Here is a 20,328-nt window from a genome sequence, read left to right on the forward strand (position 1 = left end):
CGCGAGCGTCGCGGTCGTCGTCGGCAGCGAGCGGGAGCGACGATGGGGCAGACGTTCCGCCGGCCGACGCGCGAACCCGGTCAGTTGGGTTAGGTTAGGCGAGAAAACCAGTTGGCGAGGCGCTCGCACCACTATCGGTTTATATATATAACAGATACGCTTATATTGTATATGCCACCATTGTATTATTCTTGTATATTATAATATTATTACCGTCGCCACCACCACCACCACCAGCACTGCCATCACCACCGACGCCGACATCACCGAGCACCACCATCGCCGCCGCTGACAGAACCTCGCCGCGGGCTAAATACACCTCCGCGGTATAACCCCGCGCACCGGACGGGATTTCCATACACCCTCGACGACGTCGGCCGAGTGAGAGAGAAAAACAAAAATAATAAATACGAACAGCACCTGTTTTGACGATCGCCGCCACCGCCGCCGCCGAACATCGATCGTGACGATAGATCATTTTTAACGGGTCCGGTGACGTCCCTTCTCCAAAAACCCTGTTATTCCTTCGCGAAACTCTACAGTAGGTGTGTTGTAAAATCACGTATCGCTTCGCTTCGTAATCGCTGAGCGTACATCTGCACGTCATCATCCCGCTTAATACGAGTGTACATATTGTGCACGTCGCACGAGTGACATAAATCATAAGCACAGGTGCCTCGCCCGTCCGCGCACGTAGGTAACACGTAATAATAATTAATCGTACATTTTAAAAAGCGTATTTGTATACCGCCCGCGCGATCGCCAGCGAAACGTGCGCGACGCCGCCGCATGGCTCGTCTACCGGCCGCGGCGTTGTACTTGCTGCCGCTGTGCGCTGCGGCCGTGGTCGTGTGCACGCTCAAGCACAAGCACCAGCTACAGCAGCAGCAGCAGCAACATCAGCAACAGACGAAAAAGGACGACCTGTCCCTGTGGATCGACGAACAGCAAGTGAAAATGTATAGTGGTGAGCATCGATGACGATTTTTATGCATATAGCACCCCCTGCACTCAATTTTTCAAACGATTTTCGTCGACTTATTTATATACTTGTCTTACATAATATTGTAAGTGCTTAAGTACTTATGTATAGATTATAACTCGACGTGGCGACATACATATTATGTTATTTTGCAAACAGATCTGATTTTTAATGTATTTTTTCTTCTCTTTATCGTGGTGATTATTTACTTTTTTTTGAGTGGCTATATTATTTTACAGCCCATATTTTCAATTACCAATTCTGAAGTGGAATATTTTCCTAAACATGATGGATACATGACATTTACATCGAATATTGAACCAATATTGGTTTCTCATTATCATTTAAAGTTAAGATAATAATATGAAAAGTGAAGTGGCAAAACCGCAGCAGTAGATATAGGAGACACCCTTCGAAATTGTAATGCACCACTTCGTTTATGGTTTATCATTTATCTAAACTTATAAGTGCTTATATATTATAAGAAAAAATAATATTTGAATGTTTGATATTATACATACATCGATAGATAAATACTCTCCTTAGGAGTTAACTACGACTATGACATGAAAAATAAAAATTAATCGCTACTAGAAATATAATAGTCAACAATTATAACATGATGTTCCCTGAAGATAAATATTAAATATAATTCGAATTAAAAATAAAACCTTTTTATTCTTAAAAACCTACAAATTGTCTCAGTTAACGAACGTGGCATGCATCACGAATCGTTCGGTACACATAAAATAACCTTTACCTTCATACCATATTCTTTAACTTTTTATCGTATAGATCATAAAATCATTTTAAGGGTTGATTTTTTTAAGCGAACCATAACTCGAGAAATATTTTTTGACCATTGTTTATTTATTTATTTTATTCGTTAGTATTTTTGAAACTTAACCTTATGCTACTTTATAAGTAGACTTATAAAGCAATGTATAACATTTTTACCTGTTAAATTATTATACATTTCAATAATATATGTACTTATGTATTAAGATTAAAATGTACATTATCCTTTTGTAATTGATATACGTTCTACAGATTTACATAGTTAAAAACAGCATTTTTTCAAACGTTTGAACATGCAACAATAATAATATCAGAATAATAGTTAATCTATTGAAATTATTTTAAGTTTATAATTTATTGGATTTTTTACCAAAAATTATCTTTCCAGATTCCACGACTTTTAACTACTCTTATTCTTATATTTATTTAAAGTTAATGCGGTCAAATGATTATATTCGATTTATCTTTACAAGTATCAACATTTCGGTAAATAATTTGTTTGAGATTGTCATTTGAAAGCCGTACATTGTCTGTGTTCCCTTAAGTTAATGATTCTTGATCTTTTTTTGCTGATAACACTTTTAGGGGTTACCATAAAATCCTGGCCCATTCGGTCATAAGTATAACTTGTAACGTGTAAGTCGAAGTATTTCCAAAGTTTCCCCCAATATACATTGTATATTGTATATTATTGAATGTTTTCTTAATAAAAATACCTAAAACAATTGGCAAAAAAGTTCGAATGCTGCAAGTTTGTTTCTGAAATGTAACATTTTTCAAGAGTGTATTAGAGCGTATACCTCAGAGAGAAAAAAATGTATTTCATATAAATGCGGTGGGTATGCAGTGAATGGTTGGCAATGGGTATATTATTTTATTATTTATTTTATTCCGTTTTTAATTTTTTTCTTTTTAAATACTGTGGTTACCTATGATCCATCGCACTACCATTAAACCGCACGAAAAACATTTAGGTACAATATAATCATAAATATAGCTAATGTGTAAATAGATACTTGCTGAAAATATTGACGGTTAGTAAAGAATTGTTAAAAATTAAAATCGTATATTTCATTAGAAAGTTACAAAATAATAAATATTAACTTTGAAACATCATTCTGTAATTTATTTTTGCAAAGATAATGTATGGCGTATACATATATGTTTTTGAAATTAATGGTACTTATGTAAAAACATATTTGAATAATGTTTAAAATAATAATAATACTAATAATTCCTAATATAATCTATACGTGCAAAACCTGAATTTAATAATATAATCAGTTAAAAGTAATTCAAATTAAGCACCTTTTCAAATAAATATCTTGCTAAGAATTATAAATAAAAAATTGTGTTGTGACTTATATATGAATAGCCAGTGGGTATATAATGTATAAATTACATTTTTTACGATGTTATATAACAATAGATAATAATTATTAACAATAAAATATATTATATGAAGTACATTATACATATGCAGGTATACCTACTATTAACGACCATCAATTACATCAATAATCACTTTGAGTTTGATGTTATAATCATGTTCAATATTCAATAATACAAAATAGTCATAAAAACATACATATAATAATATGCTTTTCTGTGTCATATTTTAGCTCTGCGAAAAACTACTGAAAAAGGTAAACATTTGAATATAAGTATCACTATTTTAATCATAGATTAATGATTTTTATCAATGAACTTTTGATAAAGGTTCAGTGAGTAATATTAAAATGAACGCGAGTACAAGTATTTTTAGAATTTGTAATACCTACACCATAATACTTATAATATACTATATAAAAAAATAGATAGTATAGATATATTTATAGGATATACTGGGCACTCTACAACTTTTTAATTATATTCATGTATTAATAAGTAATAAATATTTTTCAAGGACTCACGTTTAAAATATGAGTTTAGAAGTAATTGTTTTTTGTCTTTTAATCCACATGAATTGTTCATAATAATAAAGTTAGGTACCTATAGGTTTCTGCAATTGCAATTTTTATTTAAACAATACAATATTATAAATTATAATAAACACTTTTTTTATAAGAACATTACTATTGTACATATCATAGATTCATAGTTATCTATTATCTATTGCGATTTGCGATTTGCGATTTTTAAGGTGTAAAGGTATAATTAGAAATATAACACTTATATGATATTTAGCATTTTCGTTTGACTGTTCAAATATCGAAATGTAAAATCGTTTTATTTCTTAACAAGCTCATTTCTGGTTAAATAATTATTGATCTTATTAACTTAAAGTTTTTATACATCCACTCGCTTTAAAATGTTTCATCACATAATTTCTTTAATTCAACTAATTATCTAAAAAGTAAGCCAATTTATTGTATCATGATTTACGAGGTTAATAAGCTAATAACGATCTTTCTTTATGTTTTTTCATCACATTTCAATTGTATTATTAAATATGTTTTTATATTGAATAATAGTTATAAAATATAAGTCATATTTTTCTCTTGAATAAAAGTATGTACAAAATGAAAATTAATAATTATCACTAAACTTACACTAATTTATAAATTGTTATTAACCACCCCCAATCATATTGTTTTGTTGATTGTTGCTTAAATCGTGTATATTCTCAATTCCTCATACACTATATTTTGTTGAGCAATTATTAATTAAGTTCTAAAAACATTTAAAATATATAAAATCGAAATAATCTATAATGTGTTAAAAAATATCTCTTATAATAAACAGTATATCATTATATTATTATAATAAATAACTTCTACCCTACTTGTATTCAACACAATTTCTTTATAAAAAAAATGTGAGTACTGTGTAGGTAATTGATTCAAAACAGTCAATAGTTCAGTGGCGTAGCCAGAATTTTTCAATGGATAAGCTTTAAGTATAACAATAGAGTATATATAAAACATATTTTATAGTTTGTTGCTTTGTTGCTTTGTTGTTTTGTTGTTAATAAATCTTGATCAAATTATAACAATATATTTTTATATTAATAATACTTAATAAATTATAATAACATTATAAAAGCAAAAACAACAGTATAATATTATTTTTTCAAGATAATTTATACAATTCTTATTTATATTAAGAAATTACACACGTTTTTACTGCGCACCAGGGCACCCATACACCCCATCAACCATGATTAAGTAACTATAACTACACATTCAAATAACATATTTCAGTCATATACTTACTAATATTTAGTTTATTATACTAGCTTAAATTAGAAAATTTCTTTAGTAAGCAATAAGAATAACTAATATTATCTACTATTATATCTCGTATCATTGATCATACCGTTAAATAATCATAACTCACGTATGTTTAAACGTAACTTTAATACTTCATCAAAAAGAAAAAAATTAAAAGATGAATGTGTCAAATTTAAATAAATGTAAATTGTCAACTTACAGCGCTGTCGTAAATATTTTCAACAATTTATATTTATATGAATAGAATAAAACAAAGGTTATTTATATCTATTCTAATGTATAAGTTATATTCGATTATTAAATAGATTAAGTACATGCACAACGTAACATTTGTTGATTGTAATAGGGAGGCGTAACCTATCACGAGTCACGAATTGAAGAATAATTTAAAATATTACTCCCCTCGAAAATTATTAGCTACATTTAATAATCATCTAGAATTGGGTTAAAAGTTTTATGAACAATAGTAAAATTAACTACGAATATTTACTATAATAGAATTAAAAATATACTAATTATAATATAGGCTACCAGTACATTTTTGATCAGAATCGTTTTTCGTAGGTATACAATTAATAATAAATCAATGTCTTCAAACTCAACACCTTGTATTCCATTTTTATGTTTTTTGGCCAAACTGAAACATTTTTTATCAAAAATAATTTTAAATAAAAACAAAAAATGAATCATTCCTGTAAATTTCTCAGGAAGAGTCAATATTTTTTAAAAAATTTATCATTTAAGTACCTGTGTAAAATGCTATAATAAAAATATTTGATGAAAACTTTAAGTACTATCTATTCTAAAGATTCTATAGGATTAATTTTTTTTCTTCAAAAATTGGTGTTATGTAATTATTGCAGTTATCTTTAATTTGTTTTTTCGATTATTTTGAAAAGTGCTTAGAATTTTCAAATTTTAATCCCCAAAGTACCAACTAGATCAAATATAATTAGAAACCAAACATAAATTTTGAAAATGTTACTGACTTTCTGACCCTCTATTGAGGGTGACAAAAGATAAAAAAAAAATCCATCATTATATAATCATTATACCTTCTTATATTTGCTCCACTTAGAATCTAAAATATTTATTCAATTTAAAATATTTTATTTATTATTAATGATTAAGTTTAAAATATTAAAATACACATTAAAATATTTATTATATAGATGTTAATTATCAAAATTCGAAAGGTAAATTATGTTTATTGGCAAAGACGCCGAAATAAAACCAAATAGTTTTATTAACTGTTATATTTTTAGTAAGATTTTATATATTTGATTTAAAATTTTAATGCAATATCGCAATGTTAATTGAAGAGTGGCCTTCCAAAGTAAATGGTTAAAGTGATTTAAACATCTAGAAGCCGTTTAAAAAATACCAATATACCTACACACCTATTTGTAGTATTAAACCTTCAAGAACTATTTTTTTCAGGTCTGAAAATGCCAATATATGCAATTATGGAAGGTAAAGTCACGCCGTATATTTTGGACAAAAATTTTGAACAGTACTTGCCAGTCATTCCATCTGAGGTAAGCGATGAACGTTATGAAATTGTTATTAAACCAAATGTATATATTTTACTATAATCATATACAGGTGGGTTATGTGAACTTCACATGGATGTCTGGAAATAAGAATTATTTTTACATGTTTGACACACTTGATTCGGACGACAAAAATATACTGGAACCACCTACAGTTACCGTGAAAACTGATGGGAAAATACCCAAGAGGCCCAAAGGTAAAATAAATGTTTTAAATATTATATTATACACAAAAGTCTAATTGTAATACTATAATAACTTATACAACTATTAACTAAATGTGTAGTGTGCTATTAAAATACTCTATAAATAACGACTTTTTAGTTTTATGAACTATAAAATTAAAACAGCTGTTACCGCGTGTTAAAGATAATATAAATCCTTTGAAATATACCTACAAATACACAATAGTATATAACATACAATCAGTGCCGCAACAATTATAACTACAGTGTAAAGGTGCAGACGGTCATGCAATGCACCCGTTTAATGGTCCTCCAAATTATAAACTAAGGTGTAAGATTTTATATCATTAATATTATATTTTCAACGAATCTTATAAAATTATATAAAAATTATATTGATATAAAATGTACAAATTTTTACGTTCATTACATTAAGTAAAAAAAAAATGTTAACTAACCAGCAAAAGTCTTATAAGAAATTAAGGAAGTTGTAATATTATTAAAATATGAATATTTATACTACATAATGCACGTGTCATGTAAACGGGGTCGTAATTGAATATTTTACGCACCGAGGAAACATACCAATTTTAAAAATAAACCCCTACATAAGTAGAATTAGTTCACAGAGCTAGGTACACTGACGTCAATTTGCCCGTGAACTGAGATGCACTAAAACCAAATAATAATCTTTTAACACAATAACTATAATTATATTTTTATAAGTACCTAAATGTATATTTGCCTAGTATCCATGGGCCATGGGGAGGGGGGGGGGTTGAATACCTTAACCTACCTTAAGCAATAAGCACGTCCATCATGTACATATAACCTACGTGTGATATTTATGATAAGTATACTTACAGCTTACTGCGTTCTACTTCAACGAGCCGCGAGTCACCACAATCAACAATATACCAACTATTTTCAGTTTTGTTTCAATCAAGTAGACGTTATTATAGTCTCCGTCTTTCGAGTGAATAACATACCAAATTTTACGCTCAGCAGACCTCGTTTAGCTTCGGGGGACGGGGGTATAACGTCCTATACACCATCATTGACTCGTTTTTCTAATCAAGTTACGAAACCGATGCCCCAATATATAAACATATAGCTCTAAAAAACCTTTTTTTCCCGTTTAAAAAACAAAAAGGAACGGGTGGGAACTTCTTATCACAATACTATCCTAAAGAATCTACGGGAGCATTAATTAACGTCACTCATGCACCCGACTGATGCCGGAGTGATGTTAACGGTATTATTAAAGGAATTTTTTGTTTACTACGTACACCAATTTTAAACGATGCGTCGAATGTTGCGGCGTGAGTAGTCGTTAGTGAAATATATTCGATGCAATTGTGTAGGTGTACCTATTACAATCCGTGATCTGTGCTTACAGCCAATTGCATACGATGTTGCGCCGCTGCTAAAGTGGCCGTCAGAAATCTTTTACACAATAGGCTTCATGCCACGAATATCACTAACCGCGAGTGTTTCTATTATTCATATACATATACATATACCATAAATAATTGTTATTAATTATTATTGCTAATCGCTTACGTCATTGTACGACTGCAACGCCGCACAGTCATATCTATTATTTATAAGTCAAACTACATTTTTTTGAATTTAAATTTTACTTGAACTTTCTAAGTTTTGTCAAAATTGTTCATACATTTCAACTATATAACAAATTTCATTTTAATATTAACTTTTTTTCCAGAAAATTAAATTCATACGTTTATGGGAGTTATTTGAAAATATTTGTGTCTATATTTTATATTCTATTAGGTACATCAACTTTTCTGTCAATTCTGTACTATTTATGATGACTACAGACTATATAGCTAATTCATAGAGATTTCTCCCTGTCAATCTGTGTTATAGTTGATTTAAAGTAGTTATGTATGATTTATATGTTTCAATGTTGAGAATGTTCACTTTGGTGTAGGTGAAGTAATTGGTAATTACATATGTGTCAAACAGTTTTAACAGTAGCTTAATATTAGACACTAAATTATTTGTATAACGAGGTAGTATATCATTATGTCAATAACTGATTGTGGGATGTCACTTGTCATCCATACCTATATTTCCATTGGAATATCCACATACGATGTTCAATTCAGTCACTAAAACTGTCATCACACGACAATTCTTAGCACAAATAGTAGTCTCCTTTAGTAATAGTAGTTTTATGAAATCAGTTTATGCCACTGAAAACACTGATTCCATGGAAATGATAAATTATATATACATTTGAAAAATAATCTGTCATCATCATATCTATTCAGTTACCAACATAAGAATTAAAATCCATATTTTATTACTATGAATAAATACACCTGAATAAATTACAACCACTACAACAATATTATTGATAATTATTTACTAAACGAAATATCTAAAAAAATATTAGACGGCAATCATATAGGACTCTTCAACTTATATAAGCCCCTCCCCTTTGTACGTCAATGAGAGCCGATATGATTTTTATATATATTGTATTATAATATACCAAACTATAGTGTTGGCGTTAGTGCCACAACTAGGACGTCACATTTTTGTTTACCGATGCCTAGGATTATATCACTAATATTTTTGCTAGATATTATATAAAACATATAAAAATGTTTTATGATAACGTTTTTCGAAAATTTTGTATTTCAAATATAGTTGACATCAACTATAAATAACTCCTGAAACATTATTAAATATTATAAATAGTTAGGAGTCAATATAGCGTAAGGAGCAAGGTGCCTCAACAAAAAGGTATAAAAGCGTTCTGTGATAACATTTTATATTAATTTTTTCGTTTTTTTCTTAATACCGTGATTTATTTAATTTAAATGCAATTGAATGTTGAATGTTGTTTTATTCTTATTATCTACCCATACTTATATTAATTATATCTACGGGCATTTGCGAAAAAAATGAAGGATAAATATTGATTTAGACTAATTTAGGTCAAAGTACTTTATTTTAAACTATTTTTTTTATAAAAGATATGACTACCTACATCATATTTGTGACAATGGCCTTTCAAAATATTTTTTAATGAGTTCTCAATGTTTCAATTGCGGGTTTCTATTAAATAACATCAATTAAGTATTATCCAGTTGAATTAAATTAAATATCGCCATAAATAATATATAATTTAAAGTAATAGTAGTAAGTATTTATAATAAAAGTATATATAATCAGGAAAACAAAGATTACTTATAACAACTTATAAGCTAGGTAGGTGTACATATTATTAATTCTTACAGTGCGCACCTAGTGAATTTATCATAATATTATGCATTATTTTGTCTGATAATAACCGTGAACGTGTTAATGATTACCTATACAGTTACTACCAAGTATTAATTAACAAATAGCAATTATGGTACAGTCGCGCAGAGTACAGAAGAATATGAAGTTGTTTACCAATTAGCTGATATATCTAATTAGGGTATATGCAGTCTTTACCAACTACGGTTGGTAATGGTAGTCCGTTGCTTATACATAATGTCATAATTATTTTAAGGCAAATATACCCGGTGTCCCGGTCACTACAGTGTCTAATATAGCTGTATAGGCACTAGATAGATACCTATCTAAAAAATTAACAATTACTATAGTATTTAATTAGGTAGAGATCTGTACGTTGACGATGGACAAGTGGTAAACAAAAATACGATTAAAATATTTCACAGCAAAGGCGTACGCAAAGGAGATGCTAAGTATGGCATGGTCCAAGGCATACCCTGTAGAATTACTAGAATTATCATAAGTATAGTTTTTAGTTGTAAAAATGTCGATTAGAATCATGAACTAAGATAGTTCATGTTCATAGCATCTTAGCTTATGATTAGGATTTAAATATTTTTAATTTTTTTTTAAATAAAATAAAATAGATTGCTAACTCATGAGTCCATGAGATCGTTTTCGTATGAATTGTGGGTTTTATCATAAAACATTCTGGCCTATTACTTATTTTCATACTACTTTCAAAAATAATATAATTTTGATTATAATGATAAATTATAATTTTTTTTGTCATTATTATGTTAGTATAATATGAACATATTATTTTTGTATGTTTTCCATACTGTTATCTTATTGGAATTAATTTTCAAATTAAAATATCTATAACCAGAATTCAGAAAGTAGTTAATGTATGTAAATTTTTTTGGAATTAGATTTGTATTTGCAATATGATCAAGTTATCTATACCAAGAGTTTTTGGGAAATTACTTTTTAAATTGAGATAGATATATAACAATAAACATAGTTTTCGACTACATATTTTACATACAAAAACCATCGGGTATGCAACGGTTCAGAGCACTCAATTCCCCGTAGGAATATGGCATATTATACATTTTTATATTTTTGTTTATAAAAAAAATATATATATTTGCACAATCAACAAGTGGAACAGTTATAATATTTAATATATAATAAAACACGTTCCAACTGACTAACTAAATTACTAATCAATGTAAAACCTAAACTAGGTTTATTAGGTTAAAGGCTAAATAGGGCCTAAGAATTTGATATTTTGATAGTACTTTCGTGCCACCACTGACACTACATAGAATAAGTTCACTAAGAAAGGATGTTCCAAAATCATCTATTATTATAATAGTAATAGTAGAAATTAGTATTTTATATATATACATATATACGTTAAATGGTTGCCACTGACCAACTAGTACAATTAAACAAATAAAACTATTATTATAATGATATATATTAACTTTAACCTATATTTGATATTTATAAAACACATTTTTTATCCACACGATTATTGGTAAAATCATAATCACAAATATACTTATTTCTATTAGGAATTGGTTATCTATAAAAAAAGTTACTTATTACTATCCACTGATCTAAAATTATAGCCAGGGGCGTATTTAAGGGAGGGGCACATGGAGCCCGTGCCTCCCCCATTCGCCGTATTTTATACTTATTTTTATTATATGAGAAATTTTACAACTCTACGCCCCATGTACGTAAATTTGAATTTTTTGTTTGTGGGCCCCCCCCCCTTAAGACATTTCTAAATACGCCCCTGATTATAGCATTAATGTGTATATTTATTACATGTTGTTGTATGAAAAAGGTGCCAGTTGGAATTTTGGCCTGGGGCATCATTTAGCCATGTGTCGGCTCTAGTTATATTGTAAGACAAGTATGTACATACTAATAAAGATATTATATTAACTCTGATATAAAGGTACCTTTTCTTTTCTTCATTTAAATAATTAATATTAATTAACCAATATCTTTAGTTAGGTATAAAATTTTAATGTATCTACCTACTTACCGTGCACATTTTTTTTTAAATATTAAAATTACCACAGGCTATTTGGTTGTCAAATTTTTGAAAACTCAATTTTACCTATTTAGAATATGCGTATAGACGTGTAAGAATATAGATATAAGTATTAAGTACTGTATACCAAAGTGCATAATATACATCATACAACATGAACATAAATATTGTTCCTTTGGAGTTTAGGGCTACAAGAGGATTTTAAAGATTTCAAAGAACTGACCATTATAATCGGTAATACATTTATTGTATAATCGAACTACAGTAGTCACATACCTATTCCCGTACACCCTATTGTATGCATACATAGCGCCCTGTCAAAACGATTGGTACGTACCTAAATACTACAGATTTCGTCTTAGTAAGGATAATATTATATTATTAAGGATTAGGTTTTATAAAAGCCGTAGGCGTCTGCAAAAACGACAAAACACAAAAGACCTATTGAACAGAATATTACAATACCTACACAGTACACATTATGACAAATCAAATATACTTTTAAATTATTTGTAATTTTATCAATAGAGCGCATAAAACGATGTACGTTTTGTTGAGTTGTCAGTTGTGCCCATGTACATAGTCCATACCTACTATTATAAATGTATAGAACAATATTTAAAATTAAATAATTCTTCTTAATTAATACGACTATTGATTATTCTTTGTATTGAATATTGATGATGATGATGATGATATAATTAATGGCTTTAATAATTTATAGAAATAGGTAGGTAGCTAAGTAGGTACATTGCCCTATAGTTCCCGCATAAATTTATCTACACTGCAGATCAACTTTAAACATTTACGCATTATACCTAATTATTATTTATATAGTAAATATAATATTATCATAATTTACATTAAAATATTATAAAAACACGAAATATCATCAATATAACTATCAACAAAATAAATTATTTAATTTTAAAAGATAATTGTTTGTTATCTTTAATTTCATAAAATATTAGGTAGGTACCTAAATATTTTTGTACAAATTGCTCATTTGTTATTAAAGTCTTAAATTAAACATTATATAAACTATATTATAAACGTTAATTATCTATGTAATTATATTATTATCTTATCATAGGGATTATTATCGAACAATGGTTAATTCGATTGAACATCGTCGAAAGTTTAATATTATAAAACACTGATTTAATATAATACTTATTACAATAGTCAATAAATACCTAACTAAAAATATACAGTTTTTATAATATAGTTCTAAACGTCTAATACATTATGATAGGTATATTATATACCATATATATATATCGTATATCTATGAATATTGAAAAATGTGGTAATGCTATACTTTAAAGTTTAAATATAAACTTTTTAGATTCTGAGCGGGGTGATATATATATAAGTATACGAGTATACCTACCTATTGATTTTACAATGATGTGTTTTTTTTGTGTGTTTCACCTTTTTGGGACAGTAAAATAACTTTGATTTTCTTTGACCGTATCTTTTCTAAAATAAAAGTGAATGTAGCTGGCATTTATAGAGGGATCAAAATTAAAAATTTTCAACAGTTTTTAAAAGCATCAGGAAAAACAAAAAAAAAAGCGGGTAAGTCATGTATGTCGCTCTGCTGTACAGTAGGTTACAAGTGGGTTACTGTAATGGATGAAATTAAATTTGAATCCAATGATATTATATCATTGTATACAAAAAACGATTCTGAGCGAAGTCGGTTTATCTGTCTAGGATATATTATAGATTATTAAAAATTTTCAAATCTTAGATTTAAAAAGAAAAATTTTTATGAATTTCTAGTTTGAAATAATTTGCGAATTTTCGTGATTTTTACATAATATGTTGTCAAAACTCAAACTTTGAATGCTTAAAAAAAAAATTGAGACTATGTATTCCTTTTATTTTGCAACTGCTATTGTAAAAATATGTTAGGAGCCTTGTATTAAATTTTCAAATCTTAGATATAAAAGGAAAATTCTTTATGAATTTCTAGCTTAAAATAATTTCTGTATTTTCGTGATTTTTACATAATATGTTGTAAAAATTCAAACTTTGAATGCTTATAAAAAAAAATTGTGACTATGTATTTCTTTTATTTTTCAACTTCTATTGTAAAAATATATTAGGAGCCTTGTATTAAATTTTCAAATCTTAGAATTAAAAAGAAAAACTTTTATGAATTTCTATCTAAGATAATTTGAACATTGCCGTAATTTTTACGTATTTAGTCAAAATTTGAACTTTAAATGCTTATAAAAAAAAATTGTGACTATATATTTATTTTATTTTTCAATTGCTATTGTAAAAATATATAATGAGCCTGATTATTATATATTAATACATATTAGAACAAATAAATTTTTATCGATATTAATTTTAAAAAAACTATTAATGATCGAAAATTTGAAATGCCTATGAATAGTTCAACTTAAGTCGAAATTTTTTGAAAATTGCATGATGGATAGAATATACTTATATAAACATTAGGTGAAAATTTCATGTATCTATGGTCATTTGTTTTAAGTTACATCAAAACCAAAATCGATTTTAATTATTTAGAAAAGAATTAAGAATTTTTTACTTTTGACCCCCCAAAGTACCAACTAGATTCACTTTCTGATCGAACGAGGTACTGAAGTCAAAAATCGAAGCATTTTTACTGCCTCAAAACGTGATGACAGACACAAAAAAAAAAAAAAACACACATCATGGTAAAATCAATACATTCATCGCTCCGCTCAGAATCTAAAATTAAGGAAAAACTGAGATTTTTGATCTAAACCAGTTTTTGATGAAATTCAATTTTGTTTTTGTAACTCTAAAAAGTAGCCGTAATAGATACATTTAAATATCATTGAACGTTTATTCTAGCAATTTCTATGCACCATCCAATTACAAAAATATTTATTTTTTCCTGTTTGTAAGTATAAGTATAGGTATTTCGAGTTTTATTAGTTTTTTTTTTAAATTAGTGCAGATAAAAAAATGTTTGTTTGGTAAAAACTTTAAAATATAATACAACGTTCCTCATTAGTTGTTGTCAGTGGAAATTAAAAATAAAAGTTGATCATAAATCCACAATTGTTTTATGAATTTAAAAAATATAGTGCTGGAAGGTAGGGATGATAATATAATCTCCTTTCTTTTTATTTAGTATACTCCTTTTATTTTTTTGAAATAGAACGAAAATTACTAGTGAATTAGTAAATTGTCGGCTTTTCTGATGCAAAATATAAAATCTATGATATTTTTACTTTGTACCAACAAAATTATTCAGTGGACGATGTTTTGGAAAATGTTGATATACCTGATATAGGTAGGTACCTAATATTGGAATTAGTATAATTTATTTTACTTTGATCATTTATTTTAAATTATTAATATTGATACATTAAAAATAGTGACTGAAATTTTCAAATCACCATAAACCAATTACCCCGTGCATTTTCACCTTTTATCATTAGAACAATATATATTTTTCCCTTTTCACCCCCCATAGTACCAACTAGATTCACTTTCTGATCGAACGAGGTACTGAAGTCAAAAATCGAAGCACTTTTACTGCCCCAAAACGTGATGACAGACACAAAAAAAAAAAATTTAAAAAAAAACACACATCATGGTAAAATCAATACATTCATTGCTCCGCTCAGAATCTAAAATATAATTCAAAAGTACTAAAATTGCCTATACCAAACTCCTGAAATAGGTGTGACCATTTAGGTTATAAAGTATTTCACAAAATATGCATTAATATTGAATATACCTGTGGGCTGTGATACATTATTTTACCAAATATAGTTAATGTTGTATCTTAGTCTCATGTTCCAAATTAATTTCTTTCTTGATGATTTTCTTACTAATTCTATTAAAAAAGGTAACTAATACATACCATTTCTGTTTGTTCATAATATAATTAAAAATAATAGCACTAAACTTACAAATTACTAAAATGTAATCAGTTTCAATTTTTAAGAAAAAATAAATCATAAATATAAGAACTGTAAAGGTTAATTAAATCAATTTTATATATCTTTTTTTTTCGAGCCATAGGCAATAGTCTAGTTTAGTTCTCTTTCAACTTGATATTATCTATTCCAGTCAGCACCCAGCATTATAATTTTTAATTATTACAAGATACAAAGTACATAAATATACTAAGAAATTCTACTCTATTTAAAATATATACTAAATTAATGTTAATTGTGATTTAAATATAAATTTTTTTTGGTTTCAGTGTTTAGTATATTGTTGCCGTGCTCCGGCAACAGATCTGGTATTGCTAGTTTCAACATACGCCTATTGATACGAAATAGAAAAGGTCGTGCTTTACCTGATACACCATTAAAAGTGAAACTCAGAAAAGAATGTATGGTTAGAGGTACAAGTAAAAGCACAAGTAAGAAACAGGCTTCGCCTTCATACAAATGTATTAAAGAATACAAATATTTATTCATTAGTAATATTTAATTCCACAATATGTATTATAATTTAGCTACAGAGGTATTTAAAATTAAAATGGTTGGTTTCTGGATAATAGTCTAATCTAATCAGCATCATCACTAATGCCTATAATAATGGAATCGCGGAAAAAATGGCCACGGAAAAAAACCCAAACTAAAAAATACACCCCGGAAAAAAATCCCAAAATATTATATTATACATATTATATTTACATTTGTTTATAGACACATATTTTAAATAATATACATAGTATTTAATTAATTTTTTTTTAAACTTTTTAACTTCAGTTAAATTTTGTATTGTTTTAACTTTTTTTTAAATTTTAAATCTTAACAAGTGCCGTCATCTCCCACTCCGGGGCATGGCAGAAACCTACAGGTGCCCCAATAGAAATTCTGCCAAACAGGCGTCCAAACTAGGCCTTCGGGCCTACTCTCGGACATAGCGCCATACGAAAAAAAAATAGTTAATTATCATTATTGTACAGTTAAGTTAATTTACAAGTAAATCATTTGACTTGAGTAGATAAAGGTAACACCAGTGTGTAGCTGAATTAACTTTATAGTTCAACCTAAATAAGTTATATTTAAAATGGCTTTAATGTGAAAATCATTTTGTATTAAATATTGATTCTATAATTGTAATAATTGTATTAATAAATGAATTAAATTAATCCAAGTAAATAATTATTAATTAACCCTTAATAAGTGTTTTGTTGTTAATTCAACACTAGATTTGTACGTGTGATAGTTAGCAATACAATCTACATTATTATGTTACCACAAGTCTAGAAACGTGAATATTTTGTATTTTTAATTTTTTGTTCTTATTTTCTGTTAAAAATGTTTTATTTTATCACAGAAATAAAAATATTATATGATTGTAAATCCATTGTATAATCAACAATCAACCACATTTTATAAAATATTACAATTTACAATGATTGCACTTTTATTTTCTTGGGCTCTTTTTCAGTGGGTTTTTTGCGGGGTGTATTTTTTTCCGTGGCCATTTTTTCCGCCTCCCATAATAAGGTCATCAATAGCAGTTTGAAGAGAAAGAGAGGAAATATTTATGATAATGTATTATTCTTTAGTTTAAATTCCCAATTAATAAATTAAATAATTATCAAAAAAAATGTTATAATGAAATTATTTAACAAAATTAATTTTTATGAATGAAAAATTATATTAATTTATATTGTTTGCAAATATCCTTGAATATCTAACCATTTTACTTGACATATCAAATAATTGAAATTTAGTTTATTTTATAATGAATAATAACATATTAACTTCAGTAATTTTTAATCTAAGGTATTGAATTCATACAAATTAATTATCTAACTAAATTATTTATTTATTATAATTTATAATAGCTTAAAATTTATTTTTGAAATATAATCACTGATACCTAAACTATTAACTGTGAAATAATATTTATAATTGTATTATTTTCAAAGGTCTCGACTTAGTATGTGATAAAAAATGTGAGAACAATGGTTGGTGTAATGCGGATAAAGTTTGTCAGTGTCCTGAAGGTTACATGGGACAGTACTGCAAAACAGCATTGTGTTATCCACAGTGTATGAATAATGGGACATGTGTTGCCCCAGGTGTCTGTCGATGTCCACCAGGTTTTCAAGGACCACATTGTGAAGGAGGTAGTAGTTTTAAGTGTTTTAACCAATTAATAAAAATATTTATTCTTTAAAAATATATTTTAGGTAATTTAAACATTTAATCATAGTTATTATAATCTGATATCATATAGGAGATAAATTCACACTCTTTTTGCTACTTCAATAGCTACTTTGCACCCAGTTTTGATGACTTTTGTTAATGCATCATAAAATGGAGCTTGCTCAGCCCCATGATCCATACCACAATCATGATGTTCTTGTTCTTCATCTCTAAACTTTTTGATGGTTTCAAGAAGCTCTTTGTCAGATTTGGGATCATCCATTAGGTGTCGTAATTGATCATTGTAGTGTTCTACGATAACAGTTTCTACAGCAACAGTGCAAGCCATAGCAGCTTTAGGACCCATTAGTGCTGTACCTATAAATATGATTTTTATATTAATTAAACATTTTTAGATTCAATTATCTTTGTATTAAAATATTTACCAGCTCCAAGTACATAGCCAGCACAATACCATAAAGGAAATAACAGTGATGGCCGTACTCTATTTTGGTTTATAAGTTGTTCAAATTTATACCTGTGCGCTTTTTCTTGTTCCCACATCTCTTTAATCTTTGGACCTACACTACTGTTTCCTAAAAATGATCAAATAATTAAGATCAACAACTGATAAAATGTGAATAATACATATTTTTTACATACCTAATACTGCCATCTGTCCTGCATATATACGATCAGCTCCAAGTTCTCCAGCATGATTAACTCTTATGAGACTATCTAATTTTTTGTTAGCACCATGCAATCCTCGTTGGAAAATTATTCTGGAAAATGTCATTTTTTGCAGAACCATTTTCATTTTGTTGTTATTGTTAGCCTATAATCAAAAATAACATTTAAAAAAAATTAATCATATTTTTTGCTTGTAGTACTTCCGATGGGAGGTCTTTTCCTCCTGTCTAATCTTTATTTTCTAACTCTTATCACTTATGAGGATGTCGCACCTGCATATATTGTCCCTGTCTCCGTATGTAAAATATTAATATTTTAAAATACTCATTACTCACTTAAAAATTAAAATATTGTGAAAACAGATCGAGCGAACACGATAATGTTCTTACCTAAGTTTTATAATAGGCTAATTCATTCTAATGTCTATACCGATAGCATCCTATTGATAGTAGTGATCAGAAATCTGATATGTCGTACGTGTGTAAAACGAAGACAACACATGCGGGTGTGACGTCCTTTTATGTTTATTGTTGTAATTGTAACATATAGTGTAATATAGAATTTTGTTTAAAACAAAAAAATCATTTTTTTTTTTTATACATTTCAGGTATTTGTGCAGAAAAGTGTTTAAATGGGGGAAAATGTATACAAAAAGACACATGCCAATGTCCTAAGGGGTTCTATGGTTTACGATGTGAATACTGTAAGTTTATCTACTTTAAAAAATGATTAGTTCTAATAGAAAGTTAACAATTTCAGCTAAATGTATTATACCATGTTTAAATGGTGGAAAATGTAAAGGAGTGAACAAATGTAGATGTATATTTGGTTTTCAAGGAGACCATTGTGAAATTGGTCAACCAATAAAACAATATTATAATTGCAAGAGGCCCTGCCATCATGGATATTGTACAGCAAATAGAATATGTCGTTGTCAACAAGGATGGTTTGGGAAATTTTGCCAAAGAAGTAAATTTAAAAACTGTTTGTTTACGTTGTAAAATTATTAATTGGTTTTATTTTTTATTTAGAAATACTCAAGCCAAAACACGATAATCATAGGTCAGAATATCCACATTCTTGTGAAGACGATGATGATGATATGGATGATTATGATGAAGTGCCTAAAAGTCATCATAGATGGCATTGACTGTACAATTAGTATGCAATTTAAGTGTTAATAAATGTATAAATAAATGATCTGTGATTTGTAAAGTATACTTAAAATATGTATCTATTGGGACTTATGTGCAAGTTATCAACAACTAACCAATAAAAAAGTTACTAAAAATGTTCAACTACCTAGCTTTACACAAATATTTAAAATTAAAATAAGCACTTCACTTATCTTTAGAAAATGGAAAGAATTAATTTAACAAAATAATTGGTTACACTTTACAAGTTTTAAATGTACAATAATAAAT

The 20,328-nt window shown here is 27.9% G+C and overlaps 2 protein-coding genes across 5 annotated transcripts in view; one reads left to right on the forward strand and one right to left on the reverse strand.

Moving 5' to 3' along the window:
• On the forward strand, positions 1-20,122 carry LOC107161279 (WNT inhibitory factor 1). The gene is made up of 8 exons (XM_089224919.1): positions 1-967; positions 6,454-6,551; positions 6,619-6,763; positions 16,306-16,467; positions 17,995-18,195; positions 19,512-19,607; positions 19,664-19,873; positions 19,936-20,122. The coding sequence occupies exons 1-8, from the start codon at positions 790-792 to the stop codon at positions 20,052-20,054; spliced, it is 1,209 nt and encodes a 402-aa protein (XP_089081045.1). The 5' UTR covers positions 1-789; the 3' UTR covers positions 20,055-20,122.
• The window catches only part of Coq7 (ubiquinone biosynthesis protein COQ7, mitochondrial), a 3,990-nt gene continuing 1,895 nt past the window's right edge, over positions 18,234-20,328 (reverse strand). For all 4 annotated transcript variants that reach the window (XM_015507625.2, XM_015507623.2, XM_015507622.2 and 1 more), the window contains exons 2-4: positions 18,878-19,049; positions 18,661-18,810; positions 18,234-18,592 (exon numbers count right to left, since the gene is read on the reverse strand). In XM_015507625.2, the coding sequence (XP_015363111.1) occupies positions 18,315-18,592; positions 18,661-18,810; positions 18,878-19,031 (582 nt within the window). In that variant the 5' untranslated portion in view covers positions 19,032-19,049 and the 3' untranslated portion in view covers positions 18,234-18,314. The remainder of the gene's footprint in view (positions 18,593-18,660; positions 18,811-18,877; positions 19,050-20,328) is intronic.

The sequence above is a fragment of the Diuraphis noxia genome, unplaced genomic scaffold (assembly GCF_037042655.1).
Source record: "Diuraphis noxia isolate RWA-SAM2 unplaced genomic scaffold, SU_Dnox_SAM2 contig0003, whole genome shotgun sequence".
NCBI classification, from domain to species: Eukaryota; Metazoa; Arthropoda; class Insecta; order Hemiptera; family Aphididae; genus Diuraphis; species Diuraphis noxia.